This window comes from Temnothorax americanus, unplaced genomic scaffold (genome assembly GCF_048541705.1).
Source record: "Temnothorax americanus isolate GAGA-0224 unplaced genomic scaffold, ASM4854170v1 Scaffold25, whole genome shotgun sequence".
Lineage (NCBI taxonomy): Eukaryota > Metazoa > Arthropoda > Insecta > Hymenoptera > Formicidae > Temnothorax > Temnothorax americanus.
In genome coordinates this window covers 1,763,060-1,790,729 of record NW_027509391.1, presented here as the reverse complement: position 1 = coordinate 1,790,729, position 27,670 = coordinate 1,763,060, and the positions used below count along the sequence as shown (strand labels likewise).

The following is a 27,670-nucleotide window of genomic DNA, read 5'->3' as shown; positions in this document are numbered from 1 at the left end:
CGAGGCACGGTATCCGAGAGAGGTAACGGAAACTCTCCTTGTCCGACATATATATTTCGGATTGTGTTACGTATCAGCCTGGAGAGATAATGTTCCGTAATTGCGCGCTTCGCAAATACCGTCTCGGGTTAAATACCGCGGTATCGCACGTAGCGAAATTAAAACGGTGTCGCGTTTTGTTTTCGAGTGCAGAGTGATAAGTGGCGCGGCGTTGGCGGTAATGGCTATGAAAAACGGCGGATCGAGTGAATGAACGTTCCCTCTAACGAAAATTAATGCGTGCGAGAGAGCGCCCGGGCATTTAAGCGTGCTTTTAGCGGCCGTTCCATCAGCGCGGCGGAGAATATTGAATAGTTCTGCAGATATAGCGACGCGCCATCTTTATAAAACCGGTTCCGTTCCTTTCTTAGAATGCCATTCTCCTTCCCTTTAGAACGAATCAATCTCAATTGTCCGTTTGATGTAATTATCGGCTCGATCGATCGCAATTGCGTTTCGATGTCGGCGCGCGAAGAAGCGCGGAGGGCGTTCGCGCGTAAATCTGATTCGGGATTAACGCGACGGGAAACAAAGGGCGAATAATGCACTCTCGATTTCGGAGCGAACCTCTCTTCCGCGGCCGTTGAGGCGCAACGTAAAAAGATTCGCGTCTTCTGAACTTCCTTTCGGTTGATTCACTGGGTATAATCAGAGCGGCCGCGGGATATTCCGTTGTGAATTCCACGACTTGGTGGCTCCTGCCCGGGGCATCTTATTTTCCCCGCCGGAAACGATGGTTGCGCGTTCGCCGTTAATGCCCCGGCTCTAACAATTAATCGACTTTCATTTTATTTTCACCGACTGCAACTCAAATTAATTACGATAAATTTCATCTCGCGCTCATCTCGTCACGAATGGAAAATAGCGGTGCCGATATTCTGCAAACGCAAACGACGCACAGATTTGAACCTCTCGCTGTTTAATTATGCAGAATTATTAATCGAAATTATTAGACGAGAAATAATAATTAACACGCTTTGATAAACAAGCAGTGGATTACGAAGAAGAACGGTCGTTTCTGCCGCTATGGAATACCGTAATTGACGCCACTTATCGCTCAGCTGATAAAACTGCAAAAAACACTCGTGCAAAAAAACTCATCCTTTGTTATTATTCTTGAGATTACGCGACGTGTGAGAGACGCTTGATTAAAAATTATCGCGCGCAACGCGCCGGGAAGATATAAGGGAGACGAGCGATACGCGGGTGCAGATGAGGCGCGTAGGAAAGAAGAAAAGAAGCTATACTTGGCCGAGGTAACTGATATGACCGTGACTGAGCGGTCGAGCGCGAAGCCGACCTTGCCACGACGGCGTTAGTAACGAACGTACGAACGCACTCCTGGTGGTCAGTATAGCGTGACCTTTTCTGCTTTTTCCTTTTTCTCGCGGCGGCGTTTTTCAGCGACGGCAAACGGGAAAAGCAGTTACGACGAGAGGAGGGCAGCAGGACGCGACGCTCTTTCTCTATCCCCCGCGAGTCCTGGGCGAGCGCAAATGAGCTCGCTTCTCTTTCTCTCTCCGAGCCGGGGGTTTAAACGCGACCACGTGGAAAGCTCACGTGCGTCAGCGGTTTTCCGTATCTCTGGCCCTGATTCTGTGTTTTCCGCCGCGCTCGATTAAGCGCCCGCGCGTTCCCGTTCAGAGCAACCGCGGCAGAATAATTAGCGGTAAAACGGGTAGAGACCACCGGGGGAGGGGGGGGGGAGAAGAGGGGGACGGAAGGATCGCGGACATCGGCCTGTCTAGTTATTGAGGCGTTTTATATAGGGGCGATAAAGCGAGCTTTATCGACGATTCGGCAAAGAGAATATTTTGGGTTTCATTCGACTGTATATTTAGCTCTGCGGCTCTCTGAATGAGATTGCAACGTACCGTATTATAGTACCCGGTATCGAATGTCCTGATACAGGCAGTCTCGTAAGTGCGATAAACTGGCATTGATAAAGCGGCGGCATTCTTTATCGTTAGCGATACGCGAGAAGAATATGTTGGACGTCGCATTGATGACGAGATGAGTGATGGATTATGACCGCATGATTATTGGACGAGAAAAATCACGCGTGATTTACTCACGCGAGAGAGATGAAATGGCGTCCCTTTCATTTTCACGTGCCGACATTCGTACTCGATAGTACAGGATCGTAAAAACTCCGTCCTCCGTTCATAAATTAATAAATTGCCGAATTGAATCAACTGTCTGAATCACAACTGTTACCCAATTCCGCTGGAAACAAAGTGCACGTGTAAATTAAATTGTATCTCAAGGAACTCTTCCGTAGATTTTATCAGCGAGGGATGACACATGAAAAACCAGAGTGCCTTCGATAATATATATCACAAAAAAATAAACCGTATAATTTTTCGCTTCATTCGACGCGCAATGCGATGAATGAAACGGACGGAGAAAAGTCATAAGCACGACTTCGAGCTCCAATTATGTTTCAAGTCTATTCTCGGAGGATGACGCAACGGCGTTAGGAAGCGCTTTACTTTTGCTGATCTAATCAAAGAGAACTGCGTAACATCGAGGCGTCATGATTTCAATTGTGAATCGGGACTGACCAAGTCTAAGCGCGCTCCCGTTTAACCGAGTGCCATATGTAATCGCATCGCGTGTCGAAACCGAAGTGAGGCGTCTTAAACGGCTCGTTGTCGATCTCGCGTTCGTTACGAGAGGTCGAGCTATTGACCCTCGTAGATACATAACTTCTCGTTGAGGCGGATAGTTCTGCTACTTTGCAGCTCGCTATTTTCGTCAGTGATGTGGCACGGTCGAAATCGTCGGCGCGAATCACGTCGAGGAGATTCCGCGATTGTTTCGACGCGAGATGTTTGCGCGGCGATCTGTATATATGCTCCAGCCAATCGTTCGATCGTATCGACGTCGGGTGAGTCGAGGTAGCAATTTGCATTGTTAATCGTGAATCGGGAGATTCACCGATAGGCCGTACATAATGAACTCGGGAGAGTTCGTTATACCATACACGTATGATTAATCGGGGTAATTGCGGCGAACGGGGTAAATGCAACGCCGCAATATTTTGCGTTACGTGTACTCACCGAGTTAATTATTCAAATAGACCACGTCTCTCACAACGCCGGGGCGCCGTTGACCCGCAGTTTTCTAACCGGCACGTATATGTTTTAATAAGATAACGCGAGCGCATTACATATGACCCTCTCGTAAAGTAGCAATCCCGTACGTTTTTCCACGCCGTCCTTTCAGCGTTTCATCGCCGTGACGAGAAAAAGCGGAGGATCTTCTCGAGCGGGTTTCAGAAACTCCGAAAGAGAAAAAAGACGTAAAAAAAATATATATATATATATACATATTTCGCCGTGTAAAATTTTTCCTCTTCGGTGTGTTTTCGCATCATCCGTTTTCATTTCCTTAATTTTCTTCCGCATTACTCGGGTGGCGATAATTTAAACGAGTTTAGTATGGTCGCGCTCGCGTTCGAAGGAAAGCGTGAAATTTTCTTTCGTTCTTTCATCGGTGTATTTCAGAATTGTTCCCGGGATTATTTCCACCGAGTTGACAGCAATTTTATTATCGCTTATATTCTGACGTCTCACTTTATTGAGATGTGTGTGCGCAAGCGTCCGTGTCCGTGTAGATGCTTCCTTTATGACGCCTGCATCGCGAAGCAGATTGCAACCATCTGCGAAAGGATTCGCGCGGCGGAAGAAAAGATCGAAAAATCGATTTTTCGATAATTGCGCGATATATATATAATTGGTTTTTTAATTACAATTAATTACGCTGCAACTAACGGTGCGATTTTAATTGCAATAACATTTACAATTGTTTCAAAATAAAAAAAATAAGGACGATACGACTTAGAATCGTTTAAAAAATTTTTTAAAGTTACATGATGTGCGACATTATTCTATATGTATTAAAATATGTATTAAAATAGATTAAAACTTCCTGAATACAGTATTGAATTGTTGAAGAAAAGCCCTGGAAAAATACTATTGCTCTATATCAGTGTAGAACAACATAACGTCATATCATAAAAACGATATTGCGCAGTAATAAGTTATCAATGTTCCAAGACATTCCAAGATTCTTTTATCATAATATAAGAGGAAGTGTGGGGAATAGTAGAGTAATATAAAATACTACGATATATTATCTAGTCTATTAAATGTTACAACCTCGCTGACAGTAGTGGAATTAGTACCTGCTGGACCCCTAACTTAACGTACAAAGCGGCAGTGTAGTATGAGGTGTCATGTAGTTAGTACGTGTAATTTAAGATTTTGTGTATCGCTACTTGCGTAAGGTTAGTTTATGAATTTTGAATATAACATTGAACGTACTGTAGATAAACAAAACTTGTTAGAAACATGTATAACAAATACTTGGCGTTATAACGAGTGAAAACTGAGTTGAGTTATCTTTAACAGTTTTTAAGTTATCTTAAAAAGGGCTTAGGGTATTCCACAATATACCCGCACTTTCTCTATATTATATATATCATATATATTTAGATATGAAAATGTTTAACAAGTGTGAGTATAAGTGTAAGATGAACTACTATCGCGTACTAGATGTTCAAGGTAATTAAAGTGAAAAAATCTCTCTCTTCGTAAAAATTCATGCGCGATGATAATGAAGAGCCCGCCTCGTAATTCGAATAAAATTTGATCTACGATATTTCGTGCGATATTTTTAATTAAGGACTATTGTTACCGCGTTATATCACGATTATTACCGCACGCTTACTACGACTCAAAAATAGCGCGGACTTCCTTTTCGACGACGGTAGGGTGTAGGTAGTCGCGTTGTAATTGTATTGCGAAAAATTTATGATCGCGCTCGGATATGTATTTACGGTATAAATATCTGCGCGCTTATAAGGCCCTGGGAAAAATACAGCCTCCCGAAAGAAACGCTCGCGTCGGACGCGCGGCTATAAATAACGGTCGCCCGCACGTTGCAATGGATACGTTGGTTGCAATGGATTTCCTCTTGTGATTCGGGGAGATATTTCCCTTCCTCTTTTCTCCCTCTCCCTCTCTCTCTCTTTCCATCTCCGCAATCATATCGTATTTCGAAGAGATTAAGCCGTAATGAGTTTTATTCATATTCGTGCGCATAAAGAAGGGGATAAACATTCATTTGATAGCAGCCAAATTGAAATTTTCAAGTTTAACGGGGCTTTCCCACCGCGGTTTTTCACGGTAACAAGATACCGCGAGGTTTTTATGCATGTATAGTTATTTATGTAACAAGTGCGGGAAGTTGAGAATTGGACACCTTCGGCTCGTGCGTCCACTCCGTACCCGGGAATTTTCAACTTCACGCACGTGTTGCATATCCTATTTTATCTTGCAAGTGCGTGGAAAGTGGCCTATCACGCGCGCATCGCGTGCGTAATGGGCCACTTTCCATGCACGTGTGACATAAAAGTACCTTGGACTTCTCTGGAATCGTGCGTTCCATGTCGATGCGCAAAAAGCGTCGTCTCTCGCTGATGGCATTCCGTTTGATCGTGGACGGCGGCTTGCTCGCGTATCAACGACATTGATCTGCACCGACGGGATATCGTCATTTAGCATTAGCTAGTCGTGTTTAGGTGTGAAACGGCCCGCGTATGATCGGCGACACTCTAAACCCCGGCTGATTGCGAAACGCGGCGTGTATCGTCAGCGTATCCTTCATTATCGTTCCGTGTTTGATTTCGGCTCCGGCTACTTGGCTCCGGCAGTCGCGGTGTGTTTACCCATCGGCTTTACCAAAAATATCACGCCGTATGTGTCTATTTGCGATAAATTACGGAAAGGTGGTTGGTTTAATCCTTAACCGGCAGTAAAACAGATGCAATATGTGGAAATTTCTTACGACTTACATTAAGAACACATTATCGAAGAGAGAAACAAGCACAGTAAAGTGTCAGTTTGCAAAATAAATTAATTTTATTTTATCATGCTTCAATGTTCTTTTAATCGTCAAGGTCTTCATGTATATGTGTAGTGTGTAATATTTATTAATGTTATATCATGATAAATGAGTTTCAGATAAGATTTATTATATCACAATCAACATGTTGCGATTGTATTACAATTGTTATTACGTGTACGAAAATTACATAAGCTCCAAGGATCGATTCAACGGCACATTGTCAACACGCGCGTCGATTGTGCGTCGAAACATGCGCTAAAATGTACAGTACTAGGTACAATCCCGCGTAATAGTTGTGTGGAATGTTAAAGTGAGCTCGTTTCGGAGCGCAACAACGTTCGGTCGTCCGTACAATAGCAAATCAAGCGCGGGCGGAATATTCCCGGACGGATTGCGTCGGCAGTGCGTACACGCAGACGCGCGGCGTACGTTCGTAATTCCCTGAAGGAATTCCTCCTCTTCTTTTTTTCCTATTCTCGTATTAGATGCGAGTCGATCGTGAAACGAGTTTAACGAGATAAAAATCATCCAGCGTCGTCGTCGCGTTATCCGCTTTTCTTCTCACAAGAGAGAGAAAGAAAGAAAGAGAGAGAGAAAGAGAGAGAGAGAGATATGTGGAGAGAAGATATTAAAACCGTAAATTCCCGCGTTCCAATGCACCTTCCATTTCAACATTCGCTTTCTTCCCAAGCAGCGGTCCTATTCGTGTAGAATAGTCTGCCCTCGGCAGGCCCGACTCTTTTCTCGTGCGAATGAACAAGCAACGAAGCAAGGATGAGAAAATAATTAGATTGAAAGGATGGTGATGTATATATTTAGGCAAGCATGAATGTAATTAGGTCCGATTACGGCCTAAATTGTAAAATTAATAGAGAATGAGACACATTCGAGACTATGCGACATTTTGTAGCCTAAGCATATTAGCATACATGAATGTGGAAATACAACGTGTACTAACTTTCAGTACAATTCGATTTCTTACATCAACAAGGAGATACAAGCAGAATTTCGCGTACTTATTGTTAGATAAACTTCAGGCGACACTCTCGCCCTACGAGCAGGAAATCCTGTGCCAGGATGAGAACGTGCGCATGCTTGAACTGCATCGCGATTATATCGAGACGACCGTGCTGTTAAAAATTATTAACAATAAAGTCCTGGTGCTCTCGATGTTTCCGTTTCCGTGCATCACGTTTTTCAAATTGATTCGAGCTCGGTTTTTTTTAGCAGAAAGTGAGAATTAATCAATATACTGTGCGTTTTTAATTGGATTCTTTGATAAATTTTCGTGCAATTCGTTAAATCGCAAAAAAATGTTATGTACGCTATGTCTAATAATTCTTTAATGCAATAGGAAAACAATTGCATTTTGTATAGATTGCGCGATAGTAAAAAAATATTTGTCAACAGATATAGCACTAAAAATAATTAAAACAAATGGAAAGTTGTATATGATACCAAACCGATTATTAATTTAAACAGTTTGTAACAACCAATCGTTTCTGCGATGAAAAATACTGTAATGCCACTTCATTTTTTTATATACATACATTTCTAATTCAGAAAGTATTTGCATTAAAAAGTGAATATTATAAATAAAACCGTGTGCGAGAGATAGGTAGGAACATATTTACAAAATATAGAAAAAGCACAGAGGTGTAAAGAAACGGTAATACCCCTGTTTTTCTCGCTCTTAGTGGATTTACTTAATCAGATTAATATTATCTATTTCATCATTTCCACAAGTATATATATCAACGTACTTAAGACGTAATAGGTTCTGATAAGCGTTTCATTAGTCCGATAAACCCAGCGGCGTTATTAGAATCAATTCTAAAGAGGAGCCAAATAATTCCTTAAAATCTTAATACTTGTTTGTATTATTGTAATTTGAATATATAAATTTCAAGACCTATTATTGCTCGAAATTTGGCCTTTTTTAATTGTTTTAGATGTTTGCTTCATCGAGCGTAATTTTTTCGTTATTTCTTAATACTTGCTTTTCTATCAAATTGGAGGTAATTGAAGAATCGATATGATCGGAGTTATGTCAGCGAAAAAAGCGGCAATTAGGTTCGCAAATCGTCTTCTTTGAGACACGATTCGAGAAAATTGAGGTGTAATTACCTATAATTAATCACTAAGCTGAGAATATTGCGACAGCGGTCGATTATCTATACGAACGATTTGGCATGCACGTGTGCGTTCACTGTTTACATTAATTCTTGACAGCCGTCGACTGCTCGCGCAAAATAATTTGGCACATTCGTACGCTCTCCATTAATTTAATTTGACTTCATATCGCTTTGAGTTTAATGCAATTTCGTAAAGCGTCTCACGCAACTGTTTCGTGTCTCGAGATCGACATCGGAGTCGCTCGCATATTTCGCCCAAAGCACGACTGAAGCACACACCTATGCACGTTCTCGGTGTCCACGATATTCATGGGATTGGTTCAGGGGTCTCTCTTTGCCGCGTTCATAACCATTAGCGAGGACGCAATTGCGGTATCAGATCATATTCCGACTATTGCGGTAACCGCGAACCGAGAAGACTCCGTTTCCAGTTCTCCGTCCGCGAACATCCCCTTTGTCATTCGAAATTCTCTGCCGCCGCCGTCGCCACCGCTCGAAAGCCCCGATGTGCATATCCGTGTTATCCTATCCGCTTAAAAGACGGCTATATAATCGCCAATTGGAAAGTCGGATGACGGACGGTAATAAAGACGATCAGCGTAAAATAAAACAATCCGATTCAATCAATAAAAAAGAAAGATCATAAACTGGAACTTATTTTCCAGTATCGGATAAGTTGTCTAAATTTTTCGCCTTATCTATAGGACAGCTTTCATTCATATATATGTTTCGCGACACACGGCCGCTGAATTGTACAATGTATATATTGCGAGACAAACAGTACATTATACTTGCATGAGACTTCACTCCTATTTCCGAAAACAAACATATTGTTGTGCTGAGTCATTGCATGCGCCTCGAATTCACGTTGAATAACAATAAAGCGCAGGAAATCCCAATGACACTCGTCGTTATCGTCATTTGTCAGCGTTATTTTTGGCAAGAATTTTGTCGCCCATATTATCGCGGATCACCTGACTGATTGCTTAGCGGATTTTAATTTTGCGTCACTGGCCTCCGGCCTCCCGGACGGGGGAGCTCGTCTTCACGCCCGACTAGCACCGTCGGCGACGTGACGCGTCGCGTGTTGCATATGTGACAGCAGCAGCGGTCTGTCACTGACAAATCACTCGGGCTCAGCTTCGAAAATGTAACCGCCATCTGCACGCGTAATAATACGATAATTCTGGCGGCCGACAACACGGCAGGCCGGGGCTCGTTGTGAAACACAACGCGCGGGATGTTGCCGAGTTAAATGCACCCGTTTGTATCCGGACGAATCGTCGATATCCCTCCAATTTAACCTTCGTTGCTTGAAATAAACAAAAAAGGCTAAACAGAGCGTGCCAACGCGTGTCGATACGATATTACCTCGTGTAACACATATCCTCGACGAATCAATCCCCGTTCGCAAGCAACAAGTGATATACAAATTTCGCGAAAGAATGAAACAGCCTCGCGTTGACAGTCTGACGTTATCGCGCCTTCGAAAACGAGCTAGTATTTTCGAGGCGAATCTCGTCTGATTACGCGAAAAATGCAATGGGCGAACATTCGGAACGGTTCTAAGATAATAACATCCGTATCGTTCGTAAAAGAGATCAAAAAGCTGAGGGAGAAACGAAAGGGGAAAACGGATCGCTCTCCGTCAATTCGGGCGAATGGATCTTCCTCGATCGCGTGCACCTTGTGCAGCCGCAGCCCGCAGCTGCTGCGGTCGCTCTGTCTACGTCACGTGCAGTATACCGCAGGAATAATCGATTTGCCGCCGTTTTGTCCGACGAACACGACGTCGTCGTCGACTGTCCGGCTCTCCTCAAATCCTCAGGCGCATTTCGATAGCGTTTATCTTATCGGCGTCGTTCGCAGCTAGGATCGTTCTAAGCGAAAATCGAAGACAGATATATGTGTGCTCTGCGGCATCTCCTAGCAATTCATATTTACCTCGGTCAAACTGTGCTTTTCTGACCAACGCCGTGATCCGTGGATGAAACGCTCCGCGGTCTATCCATTAATTATTTCAAAGTTGTTCATGTTATGCCGCCGTTCCATGTAGTTACACAACATTACGTTACACGCAACGAGTTCATTCGCCTCCGAAATCGCGAGATTGCGATATTTTGCGAGAGGAAAAGTTGCCTGAACATTCGTAATATTTCGTAATATTTAGCGATAATCTGGTAATAATCATTTCACATGCTAGTTTACATTAAAAATGCTGACGTACACACGTTTGACATTTTACAGAAAGAATAATCTATAGCTAAAGTATCTAAAAATTTAGCTAGATACAGATCTGACAATAATTTTGTTGGACCATCAAAATAATATATATAGACTTCTATTTTGTCTTGATACACTAATAACGCTGTAATCGGTTAAAGTGTCATCGTTGACACCGAGAAATTTTACAAACAAACGAACAGATTTCGCGAACGAACGGATCGAATTTGGAGGCGTTTCGACGGCCAGGAGCGATACCATCGCGACGTTTTCGACGCCGTCCATCTGGTTCGTACCGGTAGCGACCAGTTTAACGCCTCTCATCGATTAACTCGTCAACTACGGCCCCATGCTGGCAAACGTCAATTTCGCGAATGAAAAAGAAGGAACCAAGGCGTCGTGCGTGATGTTGCGTAAGCGTCCCGACGTCCAGGCGTCGCGACGTCAGTCGTCCGAGAGTCGCAAAGGGGTGACAACGCGTGAGAAAATCGTCGATCGCGATCGTACGTTCGACGTTTCTTCATGGTCATTTGTAAAAGTTGATACCGACAGGTATTGCTTCAAAATCAATTTCTTATAAGATCGTTGGTATCACGAATCGTCGTCTGCTTTCGGGGATTGTGCGAGCGTATTTCTGGCGAATCGAGCTGGACCGATTTTTATATTTCGGGATCTCAAGGTCAATAGCACAGTTAGTCTGGCCGAAAAACCGCGAATGCTATACGCCGATTGTCATGATATACCTAGCATATCTGTCTTTAATTGTTTTCGATATTTCCGAATGAGAAAGTTTCCATCGCGCGCAATGTCTGTCGGCGCAACACTAATCGATGAGTCATTACTGTTGCTAGTGACCGGCATGGTGTGTTATCTTTAGTGTGTATCTCCTGCAGCGTGAGTCCTTTGTCTAAAAAAAAGCTTGAGATTAAAGATCTGATTAAAGATGATATTGAAGATTACGTTATATAACAAGAGATAGCATCCGTGCTCTTGAGGGAATCACGAATAAAAGAAATAAATCAATAAAAGCAACATTCCAAATTAGAATATTTCTGTTATTTCGAATATTTTGGACTTTTTACACTGCTGCCATGGATATTGATTGAAAAAAATAAAATAACAGTTGATATGTATTTTTATTTAGATCGGTCATCCTCGAAATTTGATTAGGAAATATGCATTGTGTGATGGAAACAATTATTGTCCTAAAACTCTAGATAAAATTACAATATAATTGCTAAATACATGTGTCAGATATGATAACTGTGACTGTAACGTCGTATTGAATTCCATGAGCGTTCTCCTTTAAAGACGTCGTGTTGCTTTTCTTCCTTGAATTCTTTTACGACATTTTCTCGTGGAATTCTCGTACTTCCTTCTAATTTACACGACGCAAAGAGAAAGAACGTCGTAAACAGTCCATGTCTTTCGTAACGGACGTGATTAAATTAATGTTAAAGGAAACCTATTTAATTACGACACTATTCGATCTTTTCAGAAGTTTTCAATTTCATAAATACACGAAAAATTTGTTAGTTCATTTCATTGTAAGTCGGTTATTCGCCGATAAAAATTCAAATGTTTTCGCTGATGTCTTAATTAATTGTAGAGTTATTATATATATGTAGGGAACCTTATAATAATCTTTTTCGAGTGGTATTTATTCTTACGCGTTGCTGGATCTAGAAATGCACTTTTCTACGGTAAGATCGTACGAGGAAAAAACGAATTAAATGGAAGTCGCCGATTTCGACACGAATTTTCCCCGCACGCGTAATTACCAATTTTAAACTCCGGAAAATTTTCCACTTTAGATTTGACGCGAGATTACCATAAGCCACTCTTATAAAGATATTAATTTAACATCCATCGCAATTATATGCATAATTTACATGTCGATTTAATTATTCTGTTGTTCATGTAATATACCTCGTTTCCAAAAGAGGAAATAAATTTTCCACACTTGCCTAAACTGTTGTAATAAATCATATCGTGGTATTGCAGATAATGTTGCGCCGTGTTGCGCGTATTTGCGAAAGGGAGTGATTAATGACTGAAAATCATAGTACTGCCACCGATTCTAGGCTCACGTCCAAATACATTTCTAGTCGCACTTGAGTTGATGAAAATTGGCTTTAATCGCTTTCGGAGCGATGCAAACCCGTTTCGGTCGCGCTATTAATAAGTGGAATTTATAGCGCCACAAAGCAAGTAGATTACAAAGTCCTGTTATTATCGTCCTGCTATTATCAATGCTTACTGAGACATTATTTGGGTTATATGAAATCGATTTTTCTTGAACGATAATGCCCGAGTGTATTAATAAATCTTGAATGATAATGTCGAGAGTAATAAGTCTTGAATAATTAACAAATGAAAATAAGAAGATATTTGCTTCAGTAATATAAATAGTTAATACATGTGAAACCATACTCTTCCGTTCCGTTGCGCAGCCTCGATTGATCGGTTAGATTGCAAATTAGAATCTTGCATTTTTTTGTTCCGTACATACAATTAACCATGTAGCCTATAATGGGATAGGAAAACCGGTTCCCCGCAAGCAATCGTACTCTGTATCAATCTCTGTCCCGTCTTATCTATACGCTGCTCGCGACTATAAAAGACAGTATCTCCGAACGATACCTTTAGTAATTCGTGAATACCAATCGCACCGCGCCGCGGCTTCTCTTCCCTGCTCGTTCCTCTCAAAATGTTTGTATCTACTATTAAGGATAGTAGAACGGGATAGAACTGTGCATCGAATTCAATCATCACAGCGATTCACGTGTTTCCCCCAGTCGAATAATCGTGCAGACACGTGTGATTCACTGTGTCTTGTGGACGTACGAAAGGGAGGAAGAATTCGCGTGTGTCATCGCGGGATCAAAGTGTTGATAATCGCGCGGGACGCTTACGACGGAGTCTAGTTGAAACCATTGCCATAAGCACGTGAAATATATTATTTAGAATATTACGTGGAAGCAGTAGAAAAGAAAAGGTGAGTCCCTCCGCCCGCTCGTCGCCGAGGGTGGCGAATTCGCGAAGGGCGAAGACATTCCCGTTGATTAGATCGAACCGGATGACTGGACGGATCGGTCAAAATATTTTCGAGATCCACCTGGGAGGATTCGTTTACGTGACGGTTATGAACGAGGCGTCTTCTAAGTGAGTGGTTCGTTCGTTTATTCGTGCGAAGGGACTGAACGTATAGTCGGAAGGGTCGCTTATACCATCAGGCGTATGAACGAATCTAAGTCTCGTTATTATCGCTGACGCCTGGTATCAGGTGGTCGCGGTGTTTTTATACTAAATTGATTCGATATCGCGCGACCGGAATAACTAATATCTTCATAGCCTGAAAGTAAAGAAACAAATATATATTCCATACCTGAAGCGAGACGCTTATCTGTTTTCGTTTCAATTAATTATTTTGACTACTTTCTATTTTTAAGACGCTATAACTTCGTTAAATTATCGTCACTTTGCAGAATAATTACAGTTGTCTTGATTATTTGATTTCTGTTAATATTCTTAGGATATATATTTATACATTCATTCTTCTTTTATTATCCTATTCGTTGAACGAGAATTATATTTGCTCTCCGACATTAAACTTCAAATACCGCCGATCCGTAATACATTTGAGACATTTCATCTGACTTACTCTCTCTCTCTCTCTCTCTCTCTCTCTCTCTCTCTCTCTCTCTCTCTCTCTCTTTCTCATACGCTCTAATTATGGACTACGGCGTACATCCAGCGAGTAAACAAGCAAGACCGCATGCGTAATAGGAGTAGATGTAATAGGAAATCGAGAGCAGCATCAAAGACCAATGTCTGCCTAAAGCCTGTAATCTGTAATCGGGTTAATCAGGTACCTTTGATATCGCCCGATATCACTGCGTTCGCTCTCTCTCCTCTCTCTCCATCTCTTTTTACGTACTACATAAATTACGTTCGACTGCACTGCTTCATATTTCTATTGGATAGGGAATCATCCGATATATATATCAGGTACCATGGCTCGCGATTCAAATGATTAAGATTGTTTACGATTATTCTGATACATATCTGATACATTTCGCAAATTAGGAATTTTCGCGATTATTCGAACGCTCTCGAAGAGCACTTAGCTCCTCTTCTCGTCGTCGCGATAAAATCTAGCTATTGCCAGGCAACCCGGATCGATCTATTTTTATCGCGCCGCTTCTTCGACGAAGAAACCAACGATCTTTTAACCATTGCTGCCAAGTTTCCCGGCAAAGTTTTCGATTGAATCTGCTTGACGCACAGCACCGTTCTCCTCTTTTTTGTATGTATAACTTTTAAAAAGAAAGTACCAGCTGGCGCCTAAAAATAAATTTGTTGATGTGTGAGTAAGCGGGTAATACACTTATATCGTGCACTCAAGTCCTCTTGAAACTAAATTGCAAACACGATGCTAAAAAATATATAAAGTGCTTTACGACTATACGATTATATGATTATTTTGGATAACTCTAAAATTCTGTTTTTAGATTGTTAAAAAATAATATTTGAAGTTATCAAAATGTATGCTAGGCGTGTAAAAATTTCTATTTAGATATTTGTTCCTTACTTATCCGACTTCAGCAAGTCTTTAAAGCGTTACAAATACAATATTTATTAATCACGTGGTATTAATTATGTTTCCATGTAAAGAAGATTAATATTTTAATGACAGAAGTATTTTTTTGTTCGAACATTTGTCTCTATGACGTTATAGAACTATATTTTGAAGAACTTCTGATGATTCTGTTGAGCAACATTGTAAAGAAGAAGTCCACACATTCACAGTTTCCGCCTACTGGATTGCATTCGAGAGTGAATTGACAATGATACGTCAAATATTTGCCGGAAATAAAAATAGCAAGATCGTTGATTGCGTGTGTTTGATTGTGAATTTATCGTGAAGCAAGTATATGGCATTCACACTGTGCAAACGTTATCAAGAATTCGCGATTTCGCAAAGCGATAAATGAATTTCATCACAATATTATCTACCTCATGAGAGCCTGTTTTACGTCGCAATTGACACGCAAATATATACAGGGTGTCCTAAGTTTTTCCGCACAAATTTTAGTAGTATGTTCTATAAGCAGAAATATATATAAAGATAAAAATATTACATAAACATATAGGTCTCTCAAAGTACTTTATTAGAAAGTTATAGCGAGAGTTAAAATTTCGTATTGAAGAAATAACAGTCTTGCTATAGAAAAGTGACACGCCGTATACATAAGTGATACGTCGTTCAATGATATTTATCTTATCCGCTTCCTCTAGTCGTGCTTACTATTTGAAATGATTGAAGGTGATCATAAAAACTATTGTATATATACTAGTAATCAGCAGCACCTGCAAGAACAATACTCCAAAATGAATACATGGATATTTATTTTATGTACGGTTTATGTATAAGGAATGCAAGAACTTCTGTTAAAGAATATTAACGAAGATTCCCTAATAATAAGAAGAGTGCCGTATCAGTCTTTACCACACAATGTTCATTTGCAATTACACTTGACGGTTGCTAGCGGCCTTTGCTAGCAATGTCATCACTATTTACGTCATTACAATCGCAAATATATTTTAATTTATCAATATTATCTGTCTTTAGAGTATTCAGTAGCATTATATAATGTGATTATCAAACCCGCGTATTTTTGTAAAATGCTCTCTATTGTTACGTATAGGTTTTTGTCTGCATATACGTGCGCGTGCAAATACCTCTGAGCATCAAAAGCAATTGAAATATGCAATTCTATTTTTTTATCAAACTTAATTTTCCATCCGCCATTCAATAGTCACTTATTCTCATTCACAGAAACTCGTGATAAATGGTTGATCTGTTAGTGATGCATAAACATCGCGTAATTATCCGAATTAATCTGAGATTTATTGATGATTTTGACATTAATCTTTTCTTAATTTAATTTTCTTTATCGGCAACATTCTATTAATCACATTATATAAGTTGCGATCGTATCCACTTTAAACTGCGACTTTGCGCAGACCCACTGTCAAATTTTGATAAGATAGTATAGATGAAATCTACTTTAGCGTGACTGTCCAAATGTTAGTAGTATTTTTTTCCGGCTTAATGACTGTCAGAGTTTATCTGTTAACAGTATTTCATGCCTCTCTTGCAATGCAATAGTGATCAGTTTCTGGATTGTTATAACCTCTGATGAAATTTACATGAAATTTGAATTCTGAATAATTACAGAAGTTACATTCGCAAGGAATTGAGATTGACAGGGTCCATAAACTTATTTAAAGCTTTAAAAAGAGACGGTACGTAGAGCACATCTGTCAAAAGATTTCGTGACAAGCAAATTCGCACAATTGGTTTTCTCTGTTATATGAGTATTACGACTGATAGCGACACGTGAATCATGATTACAATTGTTAATAATGTCTCTTAATCGGCAAGAGATACAAAATCGTGCTAATTAACATAATAATCGTGAAGATAAAAATAACTCATCAAAAACACGGAGTTATAAATAAGCACATTATATTCAACATATTCTTATGATTTCAGCAGACTTGTCATTTCGACAATATTATCAATGCTTTATTATATTACATCTTGTTTCTCATTTATATTTAATGCATATGTTTCTCGTTCTCTCTCTCTCTCTCTCTTTCTCAATCGTCTCGGGATCTTTTGCATAACCGATGTCCTGAAATTACTACTACGGGGAATTCGATGTTAGATGTTCTATATAAAGATAACGTTCAGACTACCAGTATGAAACGAGGAAGATTCTTTTGGACAAGTCTGTTTCACGTTGATTCTTGTAACAGTATTAAACTGGGAACTCTCGTAACGGGATTGGACGGTCGACAAGTCAAGGATACTTAGTTGCAAGTGTTGAGACGAGGATTTTGAGCTTTGTTACTGACGAAGAGACTGTACGGCTCTAATCCCCTTCATTAAGCGAGCGCTTTAATTTCAATGCCGCGATTGCAATCGTCGCTGTTTAGTTCATCGTTAGAAATTGAACGTAATGCAGAACAATAAAATCTCCTTTAAGAAATAATGAGATGAATCTTCCTTTTTCCCATCTCATTTTCGTTAACTTGTCGCGCGTTTCCAACTTGACTCGGAATGTAATTAAAGTCTAGTTGTGTCGTCTATTTTTCTCTTTTACCGAATCAAGACGAAAGAATAGACGTTATTGAATTTATAAAAAAAGTTTTCAAGTTTGACAAGCATGTATTTATCTCGCGATCGGAGAAACGCTTGCGCTGCATTTATTTTATTCACGATGCAACGGAGCATCGTTGGCCGGAGTGGATGGACGTTACTTCTCGAATGTCGCACTATTTTCATCGATTTTCACAAAATTTACCACTCCGCTCCCGTATCCAACGTGCGGCTGACCCGTACGCGTTAGAACTACTGAGAGAACTCGTTTCACGACTTTTCTCTCCATCGTATTTCCGAGGCGCGGTGTCTCCTGGGGTGAAGTCAGTTGTTCCTTTCGCAGGTTACATCGAGATACTCCGCGTATCCCGGCGGATAAAACCTCGCCTTAGTAGGGATGATCCTGCGAAATGGTCCCACGGTGGCCACGAATCGATTAGCTTATTCTGAAAGAACGTTGCCGGCACAAACCAAATTTCCTACCCCGTTTTATCTCGTTATTTCGAAATGTTAAAGTTTGCAACGCGTACGTCCTTTCGTCGCGACGTACGCCGAAAGAGAGAAGTAAAATATCTCGAAAACTCCGTCGCGAGAAGGTTCTTCGAATATCACGTCGTCTTTGTACGGCTGTAGTCGGAGTAAAATTGCGAGTGTGGCTGATGCTTTGATGTGCACGTGAAAATTAAAATTAAATGTCTCCTGCGTAGTTAAAAAATTAAATTAGCAGATTTATATATGTATATAGTTAAAAAATTAATATCTTCCTATGTATCTATCTATATGATCCATCCAGTTTTGTACGAAGTTCCGTTTCTATATCTGCGGATCTATTTGTTGTGCGATTACTTGTTCCTTGTTATGGAAGAAACTCGCAATTTTTCGCCACATTTCACCATCAGTTAACGAAGTTTATCCAAGGCATTTTCTTTTTCCTCGCACGTGGAAGTTCGCTCTCCCTCTCTACCGAAGATATCAAATCTTAGATTAATCTCTGACATGATGTATCAGGCGGCCATCGATCTTCCCTTCGCCTATCGTAAGTTGCAACATCGCTGCATCTACACGAATGTATTATGAATAAAGAGACTCCCCGAGGGTTGTATAATTCGCATGCTGAATTCCCCGTGAAGACTTTGTGACAACGAATTTGACGTTAAAGCTAAACGTGGAATATTTAGTCGGACAATAATGGCGAGCCAGTTGACTCATAGTTAAGTTATTGCATTATATCGAAGCAAATCGAATCTAATCTTGTCTTGTTTAATCGATAGCCACTATCTGACCTGTACTATTATAACTCGGAGAATCACTGGTCAGATTAACGATTAATGATTGACAACATCTCCCGTGATTTAGCTTAGACAGAAAAAAAATATTTAACTGTTTAATCACATGCGGACTGTACTTTTTTAGCTACACAATGTTAATTTAGTGCTTAATTATTAAAAAATATGCTTTCAAAGAGCAAGAAAAGCCGTAAACAAGTTTTTGACATTACGCAAAATTACCGCCGGGAAAAAGTCAACTCCATATCCGTTGAAAAGCGCGCAGCCGAATGATTCAAAGGCGATCAAAGTCGAAAACGAATCGGAAACCCGGCGGAAAATGTTGATCGTAGATTTTAGTTTTCGCCCGTACGGTTCGTGTTCCGCACGAGTCAGACATTGCGCGCAAATACTTTCTCTCTGACTCGTTAGATTTAATTTACCGCTAAGCGAATAACCCGTGTTACGTTTTCCTCCGCGGCTTTGGCACTTCCACGTCCACATTTTCTGCCCCCGTGGCATCATCTCCCATTTGGTGGAAGAGGGGAGAACCGACGAAACGGATGCGGAAGCGCGGTCGTAAATCGCTGCATTACGAGCCCGGCGCACTTCGTAACGCGGCGCATTCACTGGCGTACCGCAAGAATCGCGGTTGGGTTTGAAAGTACGATGGAAATTAATTTGCCGAGCTTAACGAACCCCAAGGCCCACAAAGCAGCGGTAGGTAGTGACGGAACGTCGTGTTAATTACATTGAAACCAGCAAGAGTAGGCGCAAACGGCGAAAACAGATACTCATTTTTACGAGCAGAAAAAAATATCGCGACGCGCATTCCGGTTCTGTTATTCAAATTTGCTTTTTGGCATTAAAAATACATACGAGAAATACCAGTTACTTAATTGGGCAAATTTGACGAATGAGTAATTAAAGATAGCTACAAAATATTCTCAAAATGTGGTCATGTTCTTCTATTTATCTCTTGTGTTATTTTTATCTCTAAAAAAGAACGCAAGGATACTTTCGTTCAATAATCTAAGTAAATATTAATTGATAATCCTGCACGTTTTTTTTCTCTGACTATCCGTGGAGAATATTAATTCTTAAATTAGTTCCTATCTCGAAGAGAGGCTAATTTTTATAGTGACAAAGATTAATCCGAACCATCCTCGCGAGTCGTAAAATAATAAATTGCCGATTCCCTGGACACGTGTCTCGAGAGTCGCGGACCGCAGAAGATTACAAGACAGCCTCGCGCCGTTGGAGGTCGGCTGGGAAATTAGTTTCCGAGCTTAATGGAGTTCCGTGAGCGCGAAAGATGGGCACCTCGGAGGCGACGACTACCGACGAAAGTTTTCGCAACTTTCGCAATTTTTTCAATTAGCCGCGATTTTTCAACGGCGCGACGGAGCGCGCGACGCGCTGAGAAATGAAAGCGGGTTTACGTCCCCGTGTTTGTTGGACTCCACTCTCTACTTTGTGATTCCGTCCTAACGACGTTACCGCGCGTATATTGGGAAAGTCAAGCGACACCGTTATGAAAGTCTTAGTAGCCCGCGCGCAAAGTTTTTTATCCCGAGAGTCTGCGAATGCCCGACGTTCATTCTTCCCGTCAACAATAACCTTTCCGTCATTAATGGGCCGTATTGTGCCGCGCTGTATCGCAGACGAGCGACGAAACGCGGCAAATGCGTCTCGGTATCTCGGTGACGGCTACCTCCGTCCGACTTCCGTTTTGATCGATGATTTACGAGTCTCGCGAAAAGGCTGAAAATTGTGCGGGTATACTTTTGAAACTATCGCTCGCTCGAGTCTGCGACTCGTTCTTTAGGACTTTAGGCACATCTGTTTTTTCCCCTGTTTGATATGCTTTTTGATATCTCTTTCTCCATTTCTTTTATTTGGATTTCAACAGCGATATATCTATACGTGCGGGCACGTGTTTTGCACAAAAAGTATCACGGAATATTCGGGATTGTTATTTTAAGGTTTCCGATGGAGTTGTAATGGTTTCGAGAGCGAAAGAAAGTGAGTCGCATGAACGAGACAATTTATTTGTCGGAGCCAATAAAGTCGGTCGTGTTAAATCAACTGGAAAGAGGGTAAAATTTTATAAACTCCTCCGCGCGAAGCGGAGGTTAAAGCGACGGAGGAAAAAATCCCGTTTGCCTGAAGGTGAGCTTATTGAAGGTCGAGCGAGAGACAAATGAAATCGGGAAATCCTACCGTGAAATAGGATAATCTGAAACTGACGTCGCTATCCTCTTTCGCGAGCGCTTAAATACCCTCAACTTTTCAATATTTCGAACGGGAGACAAAAAAGGGGGCTTCGTTAGTTAAAGAAACAAAGATGAAGTCTCTCTTTTAGCGCGACAGATTTGGCAATTAATTCTCGAGCGGTGGCCAATAATTCATCCGCGTTTCGTTTTACTGCGAAATGCAATCACGAGACTGCGATCGATAACGATACGGCGATACGAGACTAATAAAGTCCTAGCGACAAGTATTACCTCCATATCGAATAACGGGCGAGGGAGGATCGCGATTACATTTCATTCGATACACGATGATTTAGTAATTTAGTCTAAACGGGGTGATTTAGTCTGTGAAACTTGGCAAAGCGATAAGAAGTTTGTTTCGATTTAATTGGAAATGAAGATAAATCATGATAACGAAAGTCACGCCTAAAAGCGTAAATAATTCTATGGACCCTAACGCCGCCCTAATTTTGAACACGTCACCACGAAGATAACATAATGCTGACCATATATGGCTATGATAATGACCATATGGTCACGGCAAATAAACGGACTTGTGATGGTCATTTCGTACTCCATTGAAGACAGATCGGAATACGCGTGAGAGACATGGCATCTGAATAAGATACGAGGAGAATGTTGGAAACAGATTTGTATATAATTTCGAGAAATTAAACTCTTTTACCCATATTCGCGGGCACGAGGGACATTATCAGGAAGAAGTCCGTAATCGCGCGATCACACGAGCGCGACCATCGCAATCCGTCCGATCGGATCGGTCGAGGGCCGCGTGAAACGCCCCTCGTCAGTGCTTTTTCACTGCCCTAACGAGGTCTTGTTCGTCCGCGCTTTTCATCGCGTTCTTAAAAGCTTCGGCGAGCCTTAACGTCGTTCCTGGCCGACCTTTCGCCCCGATGTCGTCGTCCGTTTCTCTTCTTTAACAGCACGAACCTGATATCCTGTCTGCATATCGAAAGAACCATCGATCCGCCCGCGCCGGCCGGATAAAGTTTCGTTTTATTCGACGTATCGAAAAAGCGAATCGACATTTCTCTTTTACAAGGGGGCCGTGTCGCGCGTGACCGACGGGGAACAGGATATCTTTAACAGGATGAAACGTAGAGTGAATTCGTCGTTGCTGTTAATGCAGCTTGTAGCGGCCGATCGATTAATTAACGTGGCTAGCGCGGTGTCTAAATCATTGTTTAGACTGAGGTATTTCAACATGCAAACATATGATATAGTGCGGATAATGGCGGGAGTAAATAGGGGCACTATTTGCGTCACCGCTAGCATGACTAACTGCGTGCGATGCGTTTGATTTCGAGCAAACTGTCCATCTCCGAGTCCGATATCTCAACGATGAGATTTCTCTTTGCTCGACATTCGCCATAATTAAAGATAAAACGTTGAGAATGTAACAAGAGGCAAAAAGTAAAAGAAGCGAGAGATTAAACGATAGAATCAATTAACTGTAAATTCGGTTTTTGTCCGACTCAATTAGAGGTTTAGATCACTGCAAAATGTCTTCACGATTTTCGTTCCTTCTTATGATTGCAGAGTCGTTAATTGAAAATGCACAATGACGCAGCGAATTTATCCGTTATCCACGAATCCCCGCGAGGGGTCACCGGATATCCAAATGGAGACGCTCATGGCAAATCACTCCCCCCGCCAGGGAAAAATCCTCTCGAGATGTAAGTATTTACACTGTCGGATATAAACTCGTTTGCTTAAAAGTCAGCTTTTTATTTATCGCACTTTACCATGTTATTTGATGTGGAGTTATAAGTTACGAACGATCAGTTATCATATTGTTATCGACCTGGATTCACAAATGCAGAAGTTTCACAAATTAATTAAAAATCCGATAGATCACAGAATGTTACTTAATTCCATATCGCATAACAATATAATGTACAACTTGATCAAATTTGAGCGCTTTATTTCAAGTGGCTTGAGATATTATTATGTGTTTACTTCGATGTTTGCAAAAGTTTGCACGGAAGTGCAAACGTTTTTTCATATTGAACGATTATAACTATCGATGTGGAATAATTCAGTTATCATCGTATTTGTATTTAACCATAGAAAATAAAATATGTTATTATTAATTTTTTAGATAGGAATGAAAAAAAATCAGTTTGCATTCAAACGGAAATGAGTAATTGTTGCTGGATAAAAAACTATTTTACTCAAAAATTGTAAAAGATAAAATAATTTCAAAACTAGTCTAGAGCGAAAAATCATACAGAAAATATATTGGATTATTATGCTTTTCGTCATGATCATAGACACAATACACATAAAGTATTATGCATGTTATTCTTCGCGAATAGTATGAATAGAAAACCACATATCTTCTCAAGATAATAAAAAAGTTCTCGTTGAAAATAACTGTTCTACTGCTCACTTTTAAGTGAATACATTAATGTATTCAAGTACAAGTTCGGTGGATCTCATTTAAGTTCTGCGATAAAAGTGAGCTACGAATTATTCAATAAATCTACGAGGAAAACGTATTTAAGAGGCACTAAATATCTTAATGTTGAAATTCCCAGGACTGGCATTCGTCTTTAATGCTTTCACGAGAATCGCGACTAAGAAAGTTTTTCTGAGGAACGATCCGTTACACAGACCCCGTGAAGTATATAGAGGTTGTGACAGTGTCGTAATGAACCTTCGAACCGGAATTGTAATTAAAGTCCAAAATTGCCATTAGGAATTATCATTTTATTCCAAGTATTTTATTATCATATTTATTATTATTTTATTTCAGTAAATCCGCAATAAACGCGGGACAAAATATTCTTAAGTGAATACGTGTTTTCCTTACGAGAAGCAACAAAATAATAACTCGTTTCCCGTGCTTCCCCCCGCTAAAGATCTGCCTTCAATAATTTTCAGAATAAATTTTCGCAAGTTTATGCTCGACGCGGCGAAACCGTAGACCTGACGAATTTTGCGCGAAAATACGCTGACGCTAATACGTCGTCGAGTATGCGCGGCGCTGTTATTACTTCAGGTGGCAAAGCTTCCTATATATTCCGTGCCGATCGTAGATTTGTCGGGGGAGTTTCTAACAGCAATTACGTCGCTAATGGAGCCCCCACGGAGAGACGCCGCCGCCGCGCCGGTCGACTTTCGCCAAAGTCTCTCATCCAGGACTATTCTTCTGGTTCCTGGGCTTTGCGACGACTATGTCGAAACTTCCCACGGATCCCGATAGTTTTTGCGCTCCCGCCGAGTTACCCAAAGAAAACCCTCCACCGCGTCCTCATTGATCCTTAAATTGTCGATTTACGAAGATCCTCCGTTTGATTCACGATTTCTAGCCGAAGAGACCATTTTGGATGATTCGTCGAATTATTTTCTTGGAACGGCAATAACAATCTCTAAAAATGCGACCGCGATCGAGATAGATAAAGCCATGTCTGCTAATGTCTCTCTTTATCATTTCTTAACGAAAAGCGTAATAATCCAGCTGCGTGACGTGTGTGATATACGATTCGAAAATACATAAAAGACATTTAGAATCCCGTCAATCTCGCCATTGTCACGTTGTCTCGCGGTTAAATGCAATAAACGACGATGACACGTTATTTGCAGCACGCTTTGCATTTAAATGTGTCTGTGGAATTTTTTGTGTGTACGGTATCTCTTGTATATCTAATTTCAGACACGCTACAAGACAAGGAGAGGGATAAACACGAAGCCGAATACATGCTATGGGAAAATGGCAAAGAAATGTACGAATGAGCTTGTTACAGATTGTGACGTATATATCTAGAAGTAAATATACGAGACGTAGAGACTGAATAATGGATCATTGTGCGCGGCAGGGCTCGCCGGCTTATTAACGTTTTGATACGGCCAGAGGAGGCTCGCATAAAACTTTTACGGACTGTATATGATTTCGTACGGGGAAACGCATATGTGTTTTTTACGAGGATGTTTCCGGCATCAAAACCTCCTCGTCTCTTTCACCGCCTCGTAAAAATAACCGTGTCACTCATTTATCATTCATCCTATTTTTTGGTAGTTGTAATGCGATTTCAGATATCGCGAAATGTCCTCTGGTACGAAGATTCCTAATCCTTATTCGGATGCTCAACACTCGTTGGATTCTCCTAATTCCTTTCCCTACCACTGCGAATGTGTCCAGTCTTGTTATTTGTGCCCGAGTCAACGGACAGTGAAAATAGACGAGAATTTATCTGGGTGCATTTTTTGACAAATTTAAAACGAATGTTTCACACTCTCCCGACTGAGAAATTTGAGCGAAATCCATAGAAAAGTATGGGAAAGATCGGTTCGTTGAATAAATATCGAATTTTAATCTCAGGGATTTCGATTAACGATCGATTTGGATCTTGTGTCGACAGGGAATTCATACCATCGGAAACGAAGGCGGAGGAAAAGGAGGACGAACCAGCGTCGGAGCCGTCATCGCTGCCACCCGTGCCATACTACAAACTGGTGAGTTTTCCCTGTTAGAATAATTTATGAGGGTGTCCTCGGTCGAAATTCATGCGCGACATACCCTGCGGCGGAGGCCGGTACATTTGAGAAATCGAGAATATACGGGGTGTCCGTCCCATACCGTCCTCCACTCTTCCGAAAGGAAGAGAAAACTCTATAGATTCTTTATCGAAAGTCGAAGCCGCTTTTCCAAACGTTCAATTGCTCCATAACTCGGAAACTATTAGCGTGTCAATATTCCTCTAAAGATAAGTCGACTCTAACGAAGCGGATGAAGAAAACGCGAATGGAAATTCGGCACACCGTACACGTTTTCCACACGCGACGTTGCACTAATATAAACGAAATGGAAGCAAGACGCGCATTCCGGGCTGGAGTGGATCCGCCCGCGAAACCGTTAAGAATGTTACTTCTCTCCCGATTGCACCGACTGGTGGGGCATCTCTGGACGCGCGACAGTGATTAATGACACTGCTCTCTGTGATAAACGACAGTTAATGACTCATTGTCGAGATACATTTGTATAATTTTCCGCATTATAAATCCCCAATTTAATAGACCATGAACTCTCCCGCACGCTCGGGAATTAAACTCGAACGATATTTTTCACGACGCCGTAAATTCGAATACGTTTTTCGGTCAATTATGATTGTTCTTGCGTAGAAGTAGGTTGCGTGGCCGCTCGTCAATCATGGTTAGTCGGGTATTAATTTTTTGCAAGCTAATCTCTCGGAAAGCGCGAATCCGCGCTGCTGAATCATTAAAAAACACGCGAGTTCGCCGCGCCGAATAACTCGTAAACGTGCTTGCGAAACTTTTGCGAAAAAAAAAAAACATTCCGCGCTTTAAATACAGAAATCGTGTTCTCTTTTACATTCTTATAGACACGCGTATCTCAATAAACTCCATATAGTTGCTATTCGTAAATTTTGAAGCGCAATAGAGTAATATTTACGACGGCAAAAATTGTACCGTAAGTGTAGCTAGTAATATAATTCAAATTTATCAGTTTCGATTTGCGACGTGGGGCGAGTTGATGCTGGTCTTCTCAAGCCTGATACTGGGTGGCCTCGTAGGCTTGACCATTCCAGTTTCAATCATTCAATATGGTGAATTCAGCACTCTGCTATTGGATCGTCATAGGAATGACACAACCACACCAACCGTCATAATGCCGTGGTTCGGGGGTGGCAAGATTTTGTAAGTAACATTTCATCTCTTTATACCTTCAAGAATTGATAGTCTTCCCGCGAGATACATTTTATAACGAGCAAGGAGAACATGTATCATGGTGTGACAGATTCCTGAAAATAAATCCCCTCGAACGCCGGATCGGGGGAAGCAGAGTGTTATTTTATTGTGACGCAAAAAAAAAATGTTATTTCAGACCTGCTAATGCAACTCACGAAGAGAAGATGGACGCTCTTTATGACGATTCGGTGGCTTTTGGCGTCTCCTGCGCGGCGCTATCGGCGATTATGTTCGTCCTTTGCATGACCATGGTCGACTTGCTCAATCTCGCTGCCTCTAGACAAATCTCCAGGATACGCAAGATGTTTCTAAGATCCGTTCTTAGGCAAGACATGTCGTGGTACGACACGAACACGTCGACCAACTTCGCGAGCAGAATTAACGAGTGAGTTTTCTTCTTATCATTGCGCTGATGTGTTGTATTGTATCACAGACAGATAATAGGGATCGATCGCAAAATTCACCGTGACAAATGACTACGCGGTGTCGTTCATCAAATGTTTAATCAGCATCAGTAGCATTAAATCGTTGAGAAAGAACTGTGATTACAAAATACAATTAACAACAACAATCGCATCGACTCGTTAAAAGGGATTTTATTTAAAAAATACGAAAACTGCGCAAATTTTTTGATATTTGAAGCATCTCGGATGACTCTAGGTATGATCTCTCTTTACGAAATAATGTCAGCGGGGACAATATTCGTACCTTCACGCGTCGATGCGTCCTTAAAGGAAAGACGACGTTGTACCTTCGATTTTCGAGACCGTAAATGTAAACGCGGGACGGATGCGGAGAGCAAAGTTCAGGAGGCGAGAACCTGTGTGCGTTCATCAACAGGTGGGCGTTTGCTCGAAACTCGAAAAGCCTGTTCCCAGACTATCTCTGCCTTCGCTCGCATTACACCGTATAGTAATTGGATGAGCGACTCTTATT

General features: G+C 41.1%; 1 protein-coding gene and 1 long non-coding RNA gene across 14 annotated transcripts in view; one reads left to right on the top strand and one right to left on the bottom strand.

Annotated features, from left to right (window-relative positions):
• The window catches only part of LOC143898959 (uncharacterized), a 190,597-nt gene that overhangs the window by 18,162 nt on the left and 144,765 nt on the right, over positions 1–27,670 (bottom strand). The window lies entirely within an intron of this gene.
• Positions 1–27,670, top strand: part of Mdr49 (Multi drug resistance 49) — a 56,304-nt gene that overhangs the window by 13,551 nt on the left and 15,083 nt on the right. For 6 of the 13 annotated variants that reach the window (XM_077408778.1, XM_077408781.1, XM_077408779.1 and 3 more), the window contains 5 exons: positions 22,562–22,698; positions 24,681–24,750; positions 25,387–25,480; positions 26,493–26,683; positions 26,871–27,119. In XM_077408778.1, the coding sequence (XP_077264904.1) occupies positions 22,584–22,698; positions 24,681–24,750; positions 25,387–25,480; positions 26,493–26,683; positions 26,871–27,119 (719 nt within the window). In that variant the 5' untranslated portion in view covers positions 22,562–22,583. Of the gene's footprint in view, positions 1–2,794; positions 2,930–12,950; positions 13,309–13,335; positions 13,476–22,561; positions 22,699–24,680; positions 24,751–25,386; positions 25,481–26,492; positions 26,684–26,870; positions 27,120–27,670 lie in introns of those variants that run through there. The other 7 variants (XM_077408784.1, XM_077408782.1, XM_077408783.1 and 4 more) reach the window with 7 other exon arrangements.